Source organism: Hypanus sabinus, chromosome 10 (assembly GCF_030144855.1).
Source record: "Hypanus sabinus isolate sHypSab1 chromosome 10, sHypSab1.hap1, whole genome shotgun sequence".
In the NCBI taxonomy this organism is placed as follows: Eukaryota; Metazoa; Chordata; class Chondrichthyes; order Myliobatiformes; family Dasyatidae; genus Hypanus; species Hypanus sabinus.
The window spans coordinates 124952689-124971159 of record NC_082715.1 but is presented as its reverse complement, the minus strand read 5'-3'; the positions used below and the strand labels follow the sequence as shown (position 1 = coordinate 124971159).

Sequence of the window (18471 nt, the reverse complement as noted above, 5' to 3'; positions counted from 1 at the left end):
GGTTGTGCCCAGGATGGGCAGAGTCCATTACACACTGCTTCTTATGAAAGTACTGTACCAGGCCATGAAGCAAGCAGTCAGTTTACTTTCAATTGTGTATCTGTAGACATTTGTTAAGAGTGTTTTTTGACAAGCTGAACCCCCTCAAACTCCTAAAAAAGTAAATATGCAAGAACACTTTCCTTATGATCGGATCCATGCGCTGCATCCATGTGTCGGGCCCAGGGCAGGTTATCTAATATGTAAACACCCAAGAACTTAAAGCTGCTGAATCTTTCCACTGCCAGTTCTCCAATGTTGACTGGGACATGTTAATTCTCCTTCCATTCCCTAAACTCAGAAATCAGCTCTCTAGTTAATGATGCTGTATGGGAGATTGTTCTGTGCAATTATTCAGCTGGATACCCATCTCACTCTGGTAAGCTGAATTCTTACCACCTCAGATTTGTCCAACAAAAGTACTGTTCTGGGCAAATGTGAAGATCCCATTGGAGCTGTGGCTAGCCACACAGTTATATGTACACAGGTTGAAGAATGGGCATTAAGCACTCAACCTTGAAGTGTATCTGTGCTGACTTGTACACAGCAGAGGTTACCAATCCTCACTGTCTGCAGTATGCCAATGAGCAAATTGAGTATTCCATAACAACGGGAGGTACAGAGGCCCAGGTCTTTAAGCTTGATGAGGTTTGATGGGATGATTGTGTTGCACGCCAAGTTGTAGTCAATGAAAAGCAGCCTAATGTACAACAAGAAGTCCTGACTGCTCCCCTTTTTTCTAATCCTGATGAAGAATCTCAGCCCGAATTGTCGACTGTTTACTCTTTTCCATAGATGTTGTGTGTGTGTGTGTGTGTGTGTGTGTGTGTGTTGCTTTGCATTTCTGGCATCTACAGATTTCCTTGTGTTTCTAATATATGGAAAGTTCTTGTTGTCCAGCTGGTTCAGAGCAGAGCGAAGAGCCAGAAAAATCATATCTACTGTTGACCGGTTGTGGTGGAGAGCTAATTAGTGTAGATCCAGGTCACCTCCAAGGTAGCAGCTGATTTGCACCATAACCAAGCTCTCGAAGCACTTTATCACAGTTGGCTCACGTGCCAGCGGATGGTACGATTGATGCAAATCACCATGTTCTTCTTGGGCTCCAGTACGATAGATACCTTTTTGAAACAGGTGGAAACCACTCACTGCAGAAGCCAGAGGTCGAGTTTGTCCATAAAGTCGATGAGTAGCTCCGGTTCTTGTGTCGAAGTACTTGGCATTCAGGGGTGCCAAAAACAGGAATGAGGAGGTGGAATGGGAGAATATAAAACCTGCTGCTGCTTTGGTTAGTTTCAGCAACCATGGATTCAGATGTATCTCGAACTTACAGAGTAATCTTAGCAATAAAATTTGAAGGCGTACAAAGTCTAATCATGAAATGCTGTATCTCTCTCTGCCCAAGTTTCAGACCCCACAATAAAGCTGGGAATTGCAGGCTAAAATTTGCAAATGTACTACTCTTTAACCATCCCAAAGCTAATGTAACTACAACTGACAGCTGCTTAAAAGGAAATTGTAAATTTCATTACTGTACTAAGTTTATTTTATACTAGAGTTAAATCTTAACATCCAGCTTTTGCCAGATAAAGTAGGTGTAAAGGGGGTTTCTTCTTTTTTCTTTGTTACTGTTGGGAAAGGGTTTCTTTGTTTTGTTAAAAGCAGGAATGTTTCTTTGTTGCGAGAGTTTGGGTTAAAATTTACTGATAACAAGAATGGTATTCCTTTGTAAACCAAATGGGGATTAATGTTCTTTCTTCTGAGTCTGTAAGCTTTTGTTGACTGGCTTTTGGGCAGATCGGCGCAAGGGGATTGAGAGAGAGGACGCAATGCTCTAAGCTGGGCGAGGATCGGACCCCAAGCAGGGATCCGAGGCCAGGAGGTACTCCGAGGAGGGGGGATGAAGCTAGATGTGCTTGGTTGACCACTCGGAGGGTCCTGAGCTGTGAGTCGAGGAGTTCGGAGGGGATCGAATGGTGGCCAGAAGACTTCAGTGATTGAGCTCCAACGGTTGTGCACGAAGTGGTTTGGACTTTGATAAGTTTGGCGCCTGTTCTTTATTTTTTTTCTCTTCATATATACTGTATTGTTATTAATCACTTAGTTATAGTAACCTTTATAAATTGTACTCATGTAATTGCTTATGGTGTACTGTCTGTTTTTGGGCGAGGCGGGGACATCACACAGCATCCACACCAGCTGATTACCCAGTTTGGCGGGGCCGAAGGCTGCTCCCCCTAGATGAAACGAGCTGAGCGAGCCTGAGGCGACCCAGGGGGTTACATAGGTTTAATGAGTCCGTTTAAATTAACAACTCACTGTACATGTACAGCACATAACTAGGGCAAATTGTAATATAGATGAAAGAATTAGATAGAGTTCTTAAAGATAGCGGAGTCAAGGGATATGGGGAGAAGGCAGGAATGGGGTACTGATTGTGGATGATCAGCCACGATCGCATTGAATGGCGGTGCTGGCTCAAAGGGCCGAATGGCCTACTCTCGCACCTATTGTCTATTGTCAAATTTTACTGATAATAATATTCAGTAAAACACTGTTTGTTCTGACCTTTTACAGGTTCTGAAATTATTTGTAAAATTGGCAAGTGAAACAGAGCTGGGAGGTGGGGTGAATTGTGAGGAGGATGTAGAAAGACTTCGGGGACATAGAAAGGCTAGGCAAATTGATTAGGACATGGCAGATAAAATATACTGCAGAAAGAGGTCACTTTTGCCAAACTACTTGATATATTTTTAAGATATTTTAAACAGCCAGAGACTGAAATGTTGGTGTTAAAAGGGAGCTGGTAAGCAAATCAGCAAAAGCTAAAAAGCAGGTTTAGCAAGCAATTACAGAGGCAACTAGAAGATTAGCCTTTAACACAAGAGTATTTGGGGAGAACTGAAAGACATCTTACTGCAATTACATCGGCCTTAATGAGAACACACCTGGAATGTTTGTGAAGGAAAGAAGGAAGGTAACTAAGATTCTCAAACTGATCCCTCAAGATGCTGAGATTCTTGGAAGAGGAGAGGATATCAATATATTCTCTTGAGTTACGAAGGATGATAAGTGATCTCACTGAACTATATACAGTTCTTACGGGACAACAGAAAAGGCTCAGAGATGATACTTCCCCAGAGCAGAACCAGAGGTTACAGTCCCAAAATAAGGGATCAGATGAGAAGATATTCTTTCATGCAGAGGACCATGGAGACTCAATCACTGAGTACATTCAAGAGAGAGACCTGGAGGTATGGAAAACTGAGGTAATCGATAAATTTGGGATGAGTGCATGGAGAAGGTGTTGAGCAAAATGGATTCGCTAATTGAGAGGAACTAGGAATGGGTAATTAAAAAAAGAACTCAAGTAATCACAGTGGAAGGCTTGTACTGTGGATTCCCTGCCAACTGATCGAACGTTTCAATATCAAAGGAATCAATAGGAAAGATAGAGAAAAATTAATTTTGCTGGTCGTAAAGTTAATGACCATGGATCAAAGTTGAAAACGGGAGTTTGGTCATTCACAAGTTCAGAATCATACAAAGTATGATAAAACTTTGGAACTCACACTCTTTTTCCATTTAGTGGCCCTCTACAAGCATAAGAATTAAAAGCAGGAGCAGACCACATACCTACTGCATTGTTTAATAAAATCAAAGCTTCAATGTTGCATTCCTACCTTGCCAAGCTTTATCTCCCTACCTTTACCTCCCTTGCGTATCAAGCTTCCATCTAACTTCAAAACATTCAAAAATTCTTGCTTCAAACAAGTGTTCCAAAGCTCCTCATCCCTGTCTTAATTGTGCAATTGTTATTTCTAAACAGTCACCCCTACTTCTAGATTTTCTCACAAGAGTAAATGTTTTCTACATATTCACCCTTTCACGACTCTGAAGATTATTACATGTTTCAGTAGAGATCATACAGCATGGAATCAGGCCCTTCAATTAAAACTTATCCATGCTGACCAAGTTGCCTTTTTAACGCAGTCTCATTTGCCTACACTTGACCCATTTTCTCCCAAAAAGCTTTACAATCTCTGAATCTGTTCAAATTTCTTTTAAACCTATTTGAATACACCTCTACCACTTCCTCTACTGGTTTTGTTCCATATATCCAACACACACGATGTGAAAAACTGCTCCCCCCCTCAGGTCCTTTTTAAATCTTTCCCTTCTCATTGTAAAAATATACTAACTGGTTCCAGACATAACCATCCTTGGAAAAAGACACTTGGCAACCCGTCTCATCCATGGCCCTCATAATTTTATAATCGTAAATTCACCTCTCAGCCTCCCTTGTGCCTTGGAAAACAGGCCCCTGAACTATCCAGTCTCGCCTTATAACTCAAGCTCACCAGTCCCAGCATCATTGTGAATCATACCTGCATGCTCTTGCAGGGGTTCTCAATCTTTTATTTGCCATGGACCTCTACCATTATATCTGTGGACTCCAGACTGGGAACCCCTGCTCTGTAGGTTAACCATTCTCCCTCCAACATGGTGACCAAAACTGCACAACCCTCCCTCACCAATGTCCTATGCAGCTTAACATGATCATCAGACACCTCCCTGAATGACTCATCTGATGAACGCACGCATGTTACTCATCTCCTTCACCACATTACCGACTTGCTCTGTCACTTCCACTGGACTATGTAACTGTACTTCCAAGCCCTTCCGTTCTACAACTTCTTTCATGACCCTGTCATTTACCGTGCAAGTCCTGCCCTGCTTTAACTTCCCAAAATGCATCACGTTTGTTCTTCTAAACTCCAGTGAATAAGTATTTCTGAATGCTATGGCAACTGTTTGTTTTAAGACTTGGACTGAGCAATTTATGTTAAACAAGTCTTTTCTTTTTACAGGGTTAGGGCTAAGAAAGGTAGAAAGAGAAAGGTTACCACTCAGCCATGAATTAAATGAATGAAATGGTACAAAGCGTTAAATGAGCAACTCTTGGTCTTATGTTCCACTGCATTTTGAAGTCAGATACTCTGGAATACACCAGGCATTAGATTTTACAGCCTACATCAGGAGAAATTATATAGGGAAACAAAGAAATGGTGAACAAATTAAATGATATTTTATTTCTGTTGTCAGGGACAAAAAGCATATTTCAAAAAGCAAAGGGATGACGGATGTAACAAAATCATTGATCTCTGTAAAGGAGTAGGTGGGAAAATTAAAACTACAGACAAATGCTGGGAATATTAAATACAAAAGGAACATGCTGAAATATGTCAGGCAGCAACAGTGGAGAGAGGAACGGAGTTGATAATTTAGGTCAAAAACTCTGTCAGAATCAGGACAGCTGTTGCTGTTGGAATGAGAAGTGGGAACTGGTTGTCATTTAGTACTTGGGCGAGTCAGAAAAACATCCACTTTAAAGTAGCTGTGACATGGAGTCTACTGGCTGAACGAATAGCAAAATCACATTAATTATAAATTTTAAGAGAACAGCATTAAATACCCAAAAGGAAGAGTTTCCCAGATCTATTAGGAAAGAACAGGGACATTAAGCAACTGCTTCAAAGAATTGCATGAGTATTGTGGTAAAGTCCAATTACAGTCCCTAGCTTAGCTGGAGTATGTTACCTCTCGTATACCACACCTGTTGTTTGTTTTCAGATAGAGTAAGGCTAGTGCCAGGGTGGCTCCAGGACATGTGACATCCACATTCACAGTGTCCCCTTCCTGTCAAAGAGCAGAATTACAATCAGAAAGAAATAACAATGAAATCAAATTCTACTTTCAGTACAACAGTCCACATCTCCAAAAGTGGAGAAGCAGACAAACATTCAAAATCTTAAAGATAATAAGCACTCGGGGGGGGGGGGGGGTTTAAAAAGAATCCATGTCTTGTGAGGATCATGCTAAACATCAATGAGGTCAGCTGCAATTAGATTGTTTGTTTCTTGGGATACAGCACGGATTAGGCCCTTCCAGCCCTTTGCTACGCCACCCAACAATCCCCCAATTTAACCCTAGCCTTATCATCAAACAATTTAGAATGACTAATTAACCTACAAACCGGTACGTCTTTGGACCGTGGAAGGAAACTGGTGCACTCGGAGGAAACGCACGCGGTCCCGGGGAGAACGTATGAACTCCTTAACCGGCAGCAGCAGGGATTAAACCCATGTCTTTGTGGTAACCACCAAGCTTAATTGTAAATTAGGCTTTAAGACCTTTAAACCAGTGACATTTTTAATGGAATGGATGCAGAACAAATTCACAAAGATAACTCAAAATGAGTTCTTAGCAATAAAATAAGAATAAAAGGGCAGGGAACCTGTCCATAAAGACAAAAAAAGTTCAGAGGAGAAGGCGGACCAGGAGTTTCTGGATATGTGGGAATGAATGCATTTGGGGGGGAGGAGGTGGCTGGTTAGAATGAAATATTTTAAAATTTATTTTTACAAGCATTTCTTGTAGGCGGAATACCTGCCAGAAATAGTGGCAGACACACTCTTTAAGGAAGTAGACAGAAAATTGAAATGAAACAAGTATTGAGAAAGAACAGGAGAATATACCAGACAGAATAAATGGACAGCAATTTTCAGAGAGTCAGCATACAAATGCATGATATGTTGAATTGCCTCCATCTGAAATTCATTGTTTTATGCTATGCAATATTTACTCATTTCACATATAAACCCTCGGAGCAGCAGAGTTAGGAGAGCTGTTCCTTCACAGCACCAGAGATGTGGGTTCAGTCCTGACCTTGCCTGCTATTTTGTGTGGGGTTTGTATGTTCGCTCCTTGTTTGCTTTGGTTTCCTCCTTTACCCAAAGACGTACAGCTTGCTAGCTTAATTGTCATTCGTGAGTTACTGAGTGCTGGAATTTGGGTGGGGGAGGGTGAGAATGTAGAGAGAACAAAATAGATGATTGATGGTTGGCACAGAGCTGGTGGGCCAAAGGGTGTGTTGCCATGTTGTATGTCTCTAAGACTCTAAATCTGCCATTTGGGCTCTGTAACATTTGTCCAATAGCATCCACAACAACTTTTGAGCAAAACAGAATTACAGACCTTAATTTGATAACTGGGTGATTTGTGCTTTTCTCTGAGGATTCCAGACTGGGCACGCCTGTGGCCTCCCACCATGTACTGGTATAGCTGGTCCGGGACATTCAGGTCAGACATCCCAATGAGATTACTCCCATGCTGCAAGACAAGGCATCATTACTTCAAAGACATGCAATTGCCAGTTCAGAAAATTGCTTTCTGCCCAGCTACAGACCACATGTAATCTGCACCATCAAGAATTCTGCTGCAACCAAAAAGATAAATTGATCCCCTAAGATAATCAAATGAAACCAGAAAGCACACATCTTTACGGAACAATACTGCTTGCTTACCCTTCTCATGCTTGAGGCAAGTATGCAAATGACAGCACTTCATTGCCCTTGCCTGTCCATGAAAATTCGATCAAGTTATTGTAACTTCTATCCCAATATTCAGTCTCAACTCGACGGCTGTTCAATTCTTGTTGGAAGGTGACATCAGCAGAGGATGAACTAATTTCTTTCAGATCTTCACATGGCCATTGGGAAGGAGCAGATTCACTTTCAAATTCTGTCTCAATGCTCTGCAGCTTTCGTTCAATTCACTGCATTGTGGTCACAATTACATCACGTGCATCTCTCAACTTGTTGCCTTTTCTATACTCTCTCTGCAATGAAGACATTCAGCTCTGTAAGCCTTAGCTGAAGTGCTACCGACAGTCTTGCTTCATTGCTGAGCTCTTTCCAAAAGATGACTTTGAAGTCAGAATGGTAAAATACGAATGTATGAAAAGGTCAACATTATTATTCCTTGCAACTTTATTAGAAATCTCCAACAGATTCAAGCCAGTATTCAGGGTTTCATACTGATGAAAATTGCATAGGAATCCATTTTGTTTTCCAATTTTGCTAATTCCATTTGCCAGACAGATAAATATAAAAGACATATGCAGGAGAAATTATCTATAATAATATCTACTTAGAAGTTTAATTTTCTCAGATCTTTGAATATTAACAATTCTTGAACTAAATATCATAAATTACCTGCTAAATCAGGGGTTCACAACCTGGGGCCCACAGATCCCTCAGTTAATGGTACAGGCCCAAGGCATAAAAATGTTGGGAACCACTGTTCTAAATGGTACATGAGTACTGTAAGAATTCTTTTCAATAACAGCATCCAATTCAGAATGCATTAAATAGAGATCTACAGATTTCTTTGCCAGAGAGAGCAAGTTTTTAGGTGTATTTAAGGCAGAGAATGATAGGCTCTTCATTGGAATATGGCTCAGGTGTTACAGGTAGAAGGCAGGAGAACGAGATTGAAAATTAATCAGCTATGGTTGAATGGTAGTGCCGACTCAATAGGTCGAAAGGTCTTTATTGTATCTCACATCATGGTCGACAGGAAAACCTTTTAAGGGCTCATAGCGAAATTACTGAATGAGCAATTGCAAACAAACGTGAAGATTACACTAAAAGAGGATTAAGAAACTGTGCATGATAATAATAGAGAAGATAATAGCATGGGATCATAAATAGAGGTAGATGGCAGAAGCCGGGGTTAATTGTGAGGGGTAGGGATGTCAAAAATCATTAAGGGCTTAAATTAAATACATAAGGAAACTGCAGCCTCTGAAAAGAACAGATTTAAGATGATTGAGAAAAGAAGCTGAAGCAACATGCACAAAACCTTTTTATGTAATGAGGGATTAAAAGTTTGAAGTTAGGGCAGGAGAAACAGTATTTTCCCAAATGGGTTTGGACAATTATTTGAGGGAGAAACAAAAATTGTAAGGATTTTAAAAAAAACTTACATGCAAAAAAAACAATGATACCATTTACAAGTCAGGAATGTAGTGGAATAGTCTCCACTTGCCTGGTTGAGTACCAGCTTCCATAAAAGACTCTGGTAGAATAGGGCCGCAACTACCATTCAGAATAATCATTGTTTCCACCACTAGCTGATGTATGTTCTGTTGGGAAAAAGATACTTATAGGTATTGATAGTACATACTCAATTATGTATTGAGTGCAGAGCTGGGACATTATGTTGAAGTTATACAGTATAAAACATAGCTGAGGTCTAGTTTGGGGTGTTGTGCGCAATCTTGGTCGCCTACCTACAGGAAAGATACCAATAAGATTGAAAGAGTGCAGAGAGAAAATTTACAAGGATGTTGTCAGGATGTACGAACATGAGTTTTAGGGAAAGATTGAACAGGTTAGGACTTTATTGCTTGGACCATAGAAGAATGAGGGGAGATTTGACAGCGGCATACAATATTATGAGGGGTATAGATATGGTATATGAAAGCAGCATTTTTTTCCACTGAAGGTGAGTGAGACCAGAACTAGAGTTCATGAATTAAGAGTGAACGGTGAAATGTTTAAAGGGAACATGCAGGGGAATTCCTTCACTTTGAAGGTGAAGCGGACGTGGTGGATGCAGGTTCAATTTAATCATTTAAGAGAAATGTGGATACATGCATGGATGACAGGGGTATGGAGGGCTATGGTCCAGATGCAGGTCAATGGGACTAGGCAGATAAATCGATTGGCACAGACTAGATGGGCTGAAGGGCATATTGCTGTGCTGTAGTGTCTATGACTTGGACAATCCACTTCTTACAAGTTCTCCTCTGGGGTGCACACCTGCCTGATTTAAAAACTGACTCAGTGGCCTCTTTGTCTGGTACCTCCATTACCTACAAAAGTGGCCGCGGAGTGGATGTCCAAGGCTTCTGCTGCTGTAGCCCATCCACTTCAAGGCTTGACGTGTGGTGCACTCAGAGATGCTCTTCTGCACACCACTGAGTTACTATTGCCTTCCTGTCAGCTTGAAACATTCCAACCATTCTCCTCCGATTTCTCTTATGAACACATTTTCGCCCACAGAACTGCCGCTCACTGGATTTTTTTTTTGTTTTTCACCATTCTCTGTAAGCTCTATAGACTGCTGTGTGTGAAAATCTCAGGAGATCAACAGTTTCTGAGATACTCAAACCACCCATCATTCCACAGTCAAAGTCACTTAGATCACATATCTTCTCCATTCTGATGTTTGGTCTGCACAACAACTGCACCTCCTGACCATGCCTGCATGCTTTTCTGCATTGGGTTGCTGCTAACTGATTGGCTGATTAGATATTTGCATTAATGAGCTGGTGTATAGGTGCATCTAATAAAGTGGCCTTCATAACTACAAGGCCTGAATCCTGAAAGTCCCTCCCCAATGACACCTTCTCAAAGTCAATTAGGGATGGGCAATAAATGCTGGTCTTGTCAACAGTAGCCTGAACCGACAGAATAATAAGTAGTATTAATTGCATTCCTCTTTGAAAGAACTAGCACAGACTCAATGGGATGAATGAAGCTGTACTTTTTGATTCCAGCATAGAAAATTTAAAGAGATCGCAGTGACAGAACTTTACAAACTCGTCAATAAGCCTTAACAAATGAATTCTGGTCACTCAGCAGCACAGCTGGAATGATTTGAGGATACAGTGTTGTTCTATCAGGATTGTGGATTTGAGGAATGGCTGGAAAAATTCAAATAATGCTCCTATGACCAGAGAAAGTAAATTGGTAGTCTTAGGTTTAGACAGAGCAGTTAGAGAACTATTGTCTCGAGCAAGTACATCAATAATTAGAGGTCCTGGATTTAAAATAATTGCCAAAAGAATTAAAGGTAAGACAATAAGAAATGTTTATTTTTGACTGTGTCTGAAATGATCTACTTGAAAAGGCTGATTTAATAAATATTTTTTATAGAAATTAGACATACATCGATGAATATGGGGAGGCTAAGACAGGACTAATTTGTCTCTCCACCCCACAAACCATGTACTCTAATAACTCAGCACTTTGAAGACAGAAGTATAACTCACCCCGAGACAGACCATTCCAAGCGCAAGGCCAGCAGCCAGCGAGTATGATTCCCTGTCCGTACAATTCTCCATCTCGGGGCCCGGAGGGCGACCTAACTCATGGAAATAAGACCACAAGAAATAACCACTTAAAAAGAAAATGATGGGTCTGCCACAAAGTCATGCACAAAGACAAAAGTTGGATTTGTTTCCAAACTTGAGTTAAGGAGGTCCTTATAGAAAGTTTGCTAAGCTGAAGTGCTTGCCACATTTCACTTTCCTTGCAGATGCGACCTAACGTTCTTTCCCCCTGCAGATGAGTCTTTCTAGCCCAGGAGTTCCCAACATGGGCTCCATGTACCTTTTGCTTACTGGCATTGATCGCATGCCCATAAAGGGACACTAGCCACAGGAGTGTCGGTAATAAGGTGACTCTAACAGGAAATGGTAAAATAGAGGTGGTGAGGGTGTGGAGGATGCATTAGTCGGTGGTGGTTTTGATCAGTCTTATTGTTTGGGTACAAGGTGAACCAAGCTGAGTGCAGAATGAAATGTTACAGCTACAGAGAAAGTGCATTGCAAGTACACTACAAGGTGCAAGTTATAGCGGGACAGACTGAGATCAGGAGTCTAACTTATGGGACCATTCAAAGGTTGTATTACAGCTGGACAGAAAACGACTTTGACCCTAGTAGTATATTTTTACTGTGCCCATAGTCTGTTTTTTATCAATTATGCTATTGTTTGCACTGTTGTAACTATATGTTGTAATTATGTGGTCTTGTGCAGGTCTTCTAGCTTTAGTTTTTGGTCTTGTTTGTCTGGTGGATTTGGAGCTCCTTTCCGGGGAACGCGCTAGACGGTAGCATGATATTAATATGCAGCAGCCTCTCCGGACTCTGGATTGGGGATTGCCAAATGTTACGTGGATTTTCTGGTGTAGTCTGTTTTGTCATATGCTTTTGTGATATCATTCTGGAGGAACATTGTCTCATTTTTTAACTGCATTGCATTTGTGGTTTCTAAATGACAATAAACTGAATCTGATATGCTTTTAGTCTTCTGTAGCTTCTACCCAATGGGACGGGAGAGAAGAGAGAATGACTGGGTGGGTAAGATCTTTGATTATCTTGGCTGCTTTACCAAGGCAGTGACAAGTGCAGAAGGGATCCGTGGAGGGAAGGCTGGTTTCCATGACGTGCTGATCTGTGTCCACAACTCTCTTCAGTTTTGTGTGACCTTGAACAAACTAGATGCCATAACCAACCACAATCTATCTGGACAGGATGCTCTCTAAGGTGTATCAATAAAAAATTGGTCAAATGGGAATTTCCAAATTTCTTCAGCCTACTGAGGCAGTAGAGGTGTTCAGCTATGGCATCAATGAGGTGGACCTGGACAGGCTATTAAAAATGCTCAGTCCTAGGAACGTGAAGCTTTCGACCCTCTCAACTTCAACATCGATGATGTAAACAGGAGAAGGTGCACTGTCTACCCTTCTGAGCACAATGGTCAGTTTGTTTGTTTTGCTGACATTGAGGGAAAAGCTGTTGCCATGACACCATGTCACTGCGCTGTTTATCTCCTTTCTGTACTCTGAGTCATCACTGAAACATAGCTCACTATGGGGGCATCATCTGCATCATTACGGGGCGCTGGAGTTGAGAATAACTGTGGCAGAGGTGTTACAGATTGCTGTCTGTTGGTCAGAAAGTCAAGCACTCAGTTGCCAAAGGAGGTGGGGATTTGGAGATGTGTTTGCTTGGAATCATAGTATCAAACACAGAGTTAATGTCAAGGAGCAATGGTCTAACGTATTTGTCTTTATTGGTAGGGGAACTGCAGTGGGCAAAGATTGCCTGGGAGGCTTGATTTAATGTGTGCCTTGATTAGCCTCTCATAGCATATTAATCTAACACAATGTATCTCTATTCAAGGTTGGGTTTGGATTGTTCTCCATTTGCAAACGTTTCATCACCACACAAGGAAATATCATTTGTGGCGTGCCCTCCAAATACTAGGCTTTCACACACTTATCAGTCAACTGATTGGTCGTCATTATGGAAACTCAATTGTGATGTTGTGAGGGGGAGTCTCATCGCTGACTGGCCATGTGGCAAACTTCGTGCATTGTCTGGAATTTTGCCCGCGTTAGCTTATACCTGACATCCGTGGTGGGGAAAATGCTAGAGTCGTTTATCAAAGATGTGATAACAGCACATTTGGAAAGCGGTGAAATCATTGGACAAAGTCAGCATGGATTTGTGAAAGGAAAATCATGTCTGATGAATCTTACAGAATTTTTTGAGGATGTAACTAGTAGAGTTGATAGGGGAGAACCAGTGGATGTGGTATATTTGGATTTTCAAAAGGCTTTTGACAAGGTTCCACACAGGAGATTAGTGTGCAAACTTAAAGCACCCAGTATTGGGGTTATGCTATTGATGTGGATAGAGAATTGGTTGGCAGACAGGAAGCAAAGAGTGGGAATAAACGGGACCTTTTCAGAATGGCAGGCAGTGACTAGTGGGGTCCTGCAAGGCTCAGTGCCGGGACCCCAGTTGTTTACAATATATATTAACGATTTAGATGAGGGAATTAAATGCAGCATCTCCAAGTTTGCGGATGACACGAAGCTGGGCGGCAGTGTTAGCTGTGAAGAGGATGCTAAGAGGATGCAAGGTGACTTGGATAGGTCAGGTGAGTGGGCAAATTCATGGCAGATGCAATTTAATGTGGATAAATGTGAGGTTATCCACCTTGGTGGCAAGAACAGGAAAACAGATTATTATCTGAATGGTGACAGATTGGGAAAAGGGGAGGTGCAACGAGAACTGGGTGTCATTGTACACCAGTCATTGAAAGTGGGCATGCAGGTACAGCAGGCGGTGAAAAAGGTGAATGGTATGTTGGCATTCATAGCAAGAGGGTTCGAGCACAGGAGCAGGGAGGTTCTACTGCAGTTGTACAAGGCCTTGGTGAGACCACAACTGGAGCCTTGTGTGCAGTTTTGGTCCCCTAATCTGAAAAAAGACATTCTTGCCATAGAGGGAGTACAAAGAAGGTTCACCAGATTGATTCCTGGGATGGCAGGACTTTCATATGAAGAAAGACTGGATCGACTGGGCTTAGATTCGCTGGAATTTAGAAGATTGAGGGGGGGATCTTATTGAAACGTATAAAATTCTAAAGGGATTGGACAGGCTGGATGCAGGAAGATTGTTTCTGATGCTGGGGAAGTCCAGAACAAGGGATCACAGTTTAAGGATAAAGGGGAAGCCTTTTAGGACCGAGATGAGGAAAAACTTCTTCACGCGGAGAGTGGTGAATCTGTGGAACTCTCTGCCACAGGAAACAGTTGAGGCCAGTTCATTGGGAATATTTAAGAGGAAGTTAGAAATGGCCCTTGTGGCTAAAGGGATCGGGGGTATGGAGAGAAAGCAGGTACAGGGTTCTGAGTTGGATGATCAGCCATGATCATACTGAATGGCGGTGCAGGCTCGAAGGGCCGAATGGTCTACTCCTGCACCTATTTTCTATGTTTCTATAAATGGGATCGAGGTCTACACGTCTGCTTATAGACTTGTTAACATTAAACCGTGCTTCTATGAACTCTCTTGCATGCCACACGTTTGCTGGCGCTTTGACTTTCACTGATGCCCAGTTGAGTTTCCATAATGACAACCAATCAACTGACTGAGAAGTATATAAAAGCCAAGCATTCAGAGGACACACCACAAGTGAACAGTGCACTAAAGATGTTTCCTTGTATGGTGATAAAACGGTTGCAAATGGATTGCCAAGATCAGAGAACAACTCAACCCAACCATCAACAATCCAAGCTACATATTTTCCGAGTTATTTCCAATCTTTATTTAACTTGCCACAACAGTTTAACACTGCAAAGATGTTCTCGAGAATGGAAATTTTGCTCTACCATATAAATGATATAATCCTCTGTTATTTCCAAAAAATTACTCTGCTTGCTAAAGGTTAAAAGGAATCAGTAAACAAGGCCACTACAAAGCTAACTAAAAAAAGAAACATGCTTTGGAGCGGAAGATGCACAACTTATCATTAAGTGAGCTCAACCATCCAAATCTGGTCCATCTTAATGAAATAATGACCTCACTTCCGAACTTGACTCACCATCTGTTGGGAAGCCCAAGATACCAAAAGTGGAGAAACACAAATAATTGGGGGGAGATTAAGGGTTAGTGATTAGTGGGACAGGAAGAGCTAAGGTCAAGGATGGATTTGAAAGCAAGAGGTTTTAAGGCTAGGATGCTATTTAATTGGGAGTCAGTCGAGGGAGGTGGCAGGTTAAGAAGCAGATTAGAATATGGGTGCAGAAATTTGTATAACCTCATGTTTACATTAGCTAAAATGCTGAAGAGATCTGTAGTGAAATGTTAATGGGATTTAAAATAAAGCAGATACATCCCCCGGTGGTCTGGTTCCTCACATATCCTAAAGTCATGCCGGCTGGTTGATTAATCAAAGGGAAACTAATGGACATAACAGACAAAGAGAAAGAGAGGATGAGAGAGAGAGAGAGAATGGGAGAATGAGAGAGAGAGAGAATGGGAGAATGAGAGAGAGAGAGAAAGGGAGAATGAGAGAGAATATGTGAGAGAGACAATGAGGGGTGAGAGAGTGAGAGGGTGACAGTGAGAGAGAGAGAGAGAGAGAGAGAGTGTGTGTGTGTGTGTGTGTGTGTGTGTGTATTTTCAGGGAATAAGAATGATCGGAGTGCTCTGAGAGGTGACATAGACTTGATGGGCTTATTGGCCTCCTCCTGTGCTTCAAAGTAAGATGTGAAAATATTGCAACTTAGTTTCTTACAAAAGAGCATATCAACACTCCCATGCAAAAATTAGAACCACCCAAGGTTGACTCATATTACAACTTAGAAAGTTATTGACTTCTCCACAAACGAATTGGCAGCTTAATCCAGTGCCAAGATTAGGAGGCTGGCTCCCAGTTCATTGAAGTGACTCAAAGCAAGTCTCTGGCTGTCCTTACAGCCTTACAGCCAGAGAGGACCCTTTCCCAGACGCATAGGAAGGTAAATGCTAGCACACTGTGGATTTTTTAAAACTGCAAATGGTTTAAATAAAAAGCAAAACACAAAAACTAATACATTTCCATGAACTGAATTAAATCAGTAAGACCTCATGGACAGATGTTTCTTCCCACTGATTTGAATGGGGCTGCTGTGCTTGCAGCAGGTCAAACCTTGCACATGCTCAGTGGATACGTGTGCTGCCCTGTTCTGAGGTCAGAGTGGAGAGCACTATTTCAGTCTGTGGCTGACAGTCCCAAGAATCTGCCAAGTGTGTAAAAGCTGGCAGATCTAAGCAGGTCACTGGGCATTTCAGCAAGCCGCCTGTCCCAAAATTTATGTTGCTCTGCTCACGTTTGAAAAATTGATGGTGCCCCTTAACCTCTCAGTGTAAAGGATATCTTGCCATAAAATGAAGTACACTCACTACACTTTGTGAATGACAGCTTGAATTATGAACATCTCGAGTGGTTTGTGCTCTACCGACAAGCAATATCAACTGAAGACAACTGCCATTACTCTTCATTTACCTTTTTTTTCAGTCCAAAGTTGAAGAAATCTCACCTATTTCTGCCAGAAGGACTTCAGCAATATGCCTGTGGGCAGTACCTTGGTACACAAGCCCAACACCCATTACAGCGGCAACCTGCAAGTTGTGGGGGACGTCCAACTCGGTTGAGGTTGGAGGTAGCAGAGCAGGAATGTGAATGCTCAGAAGCCGTGTGACCGAGATATCCATTGTGCCGAGTTTTGCAGCTGAAATTCCAAGCAGCAGTCCAATGCTGGTCATCTCATGGCCCTGCCAAAAACACAAGGAAAAACGTCTTATTTTAAGGCTGGAAAGAATGCTGCAAAGGTTTACCAAAGTAAATTCATTATCAAAGTACATATAGGTCACCATATACAACCCTGCGATTCACTGCCTTGTGGGCAAACTCAATAAATTCACAGAAATAGTAACCTTAACAGAATCAATGAAAGATCGTATCAACTTGGCCGTTCAATCTTAAATAATAACCTATTGTCACATAGTTTGCATAATGTTATATAACACATTTCCTTGCAAGTCAAACCACACCTGGAATACAGTGAGCAGTTTGTGGGTATCACACCTTAGGAACAAGGAACTTTGGAGGGAATGCAGTGTTTATGTAGATTTGTCAGAATTTTTAAATTATATATGAACAGGCATTGGTACTAGGGCAGATATCTTTGCCCAAATGTTACACGACCTCACGCAATGGATGGGGGAAGCTGCCACTTTCTTTCACAAACAGCATGCAGTTCCAGATCAGTTAGTAACTATAAATCTGTAATTCGTGAATTTCCAATAACCAGTTGAAATCAAGAGACAACGAAAGGATGGCGGACCTTGGTGGTAACAATTTGGCACAACAATCCCACCAATACTGGTCCTTTTCAAGTTACAATGCCTGACTTATGTATAGCCCGAGTGTTTGGGAGACCACCAGGTTAAATTTGCCAGCGGCTGTGGCCATCTTCTGCAGTGAAGGACTCTGAGGTAATAACTAAACACTTGAGTGAAAGACACTGATATCACCAATTATTGCCCTTGGTTGGCCCTTGTTTTTCTTTAAATACATTCCCCGGCAGCTGCACTTCCAACTTGCAAACTGTTCCAAGATACGAATATTTCTCAGGATTGAAACCTGGGGAGAATCTGTACCTGCTTTTGGTTTTATTATTTGTTCTAATGATGTGGTCAAGGCTGGCCATGCCTCCATTAGTAGTCATCCCAAAGGACATGTCTATCAGCTTCCTGTTATAACTATACTCAAGCCTGTAAACTAATGGTCTTCCTCACTGAATACTGCTGAGTTACCAAATCTAAGACATTAAAAGGAATGGAGACCCAGGCTATCCCCTATAGACATCAATGGATCTGGGGTTGAAAGGATGAACAGCTTAAACCTCGGCATAAACATCACTGAGGATCTCACGTGGTCTGCACACTCCCGTCGTGTGGTGAAAAAGGCACAACAGGGCCTCTTTCACCAGAGGAGGTTGAAGAAGTTTGGAATGGCCCCCCAAATTATAAGAACTTTCTATAGGGGCACAATTGAGAGCATCCTGACTGACTGCATCACTGCCTAGTATGGGAACTGTACTTCCCTCAATCACAGGACTCTGCAGAGAGTGGTGTGGACAGCCCAGCACATCTGTAGTTGTGAGCTTCCCATGATTCAGGACGTTTACAAAGGTAGGTGTGTAAAAAGGCCCAGAGGATCATTGGGGACCTAAGTCACCCCAACCACAAACTGTTCCAGCTGCTACCATCTGGGAAACGGTACCGCAGCATAAAAGCCAGGACCAACAGGCTCCGGGACAGCTTCTTCCACCAGGCCATCTGACTGATTAATTCATGCTGAGGCAACTGTATTTCTATGTTATACTGACTATCCTGTTGTACATAATATTTATTATAAATTACTATAATTATACATTGCACATTTGAACGGAGACG

The 18471-nt window shown here is 41.8% G+C and overlaps 1 protein-coding gene across 1 annotated transcript in view; it reads right to left on the bottom strand.

Annotated features, from left to right (window-relative positions):
- Positions 1-18471, bottom strand: part of anapc1 (anaphase promoting complex subunit 1) — a 235295-nt gene that overhangs the window by 75519 nt on the left and 141305 nt on the right. The window contains exons 29-32 of the mRNA XM_059982885.1: positions 16551-16785; positions 10943-11034; positions 7078-7212; positions 5657-5739 (exon numbers count right to left, since the gene is read on the bottom strand). Coding sequence (XP_059838868.1) covers positions 5657-5739; positions 7078-7212; positions 10943-11034; positions 16551-16785 — 545 coding nt within the window. The remainder of the gene's footprint in view (positions 1-5656; positions 5740-7077; positions 7213-10942; positions 11035-16550; positions 16786-18471) is intronic.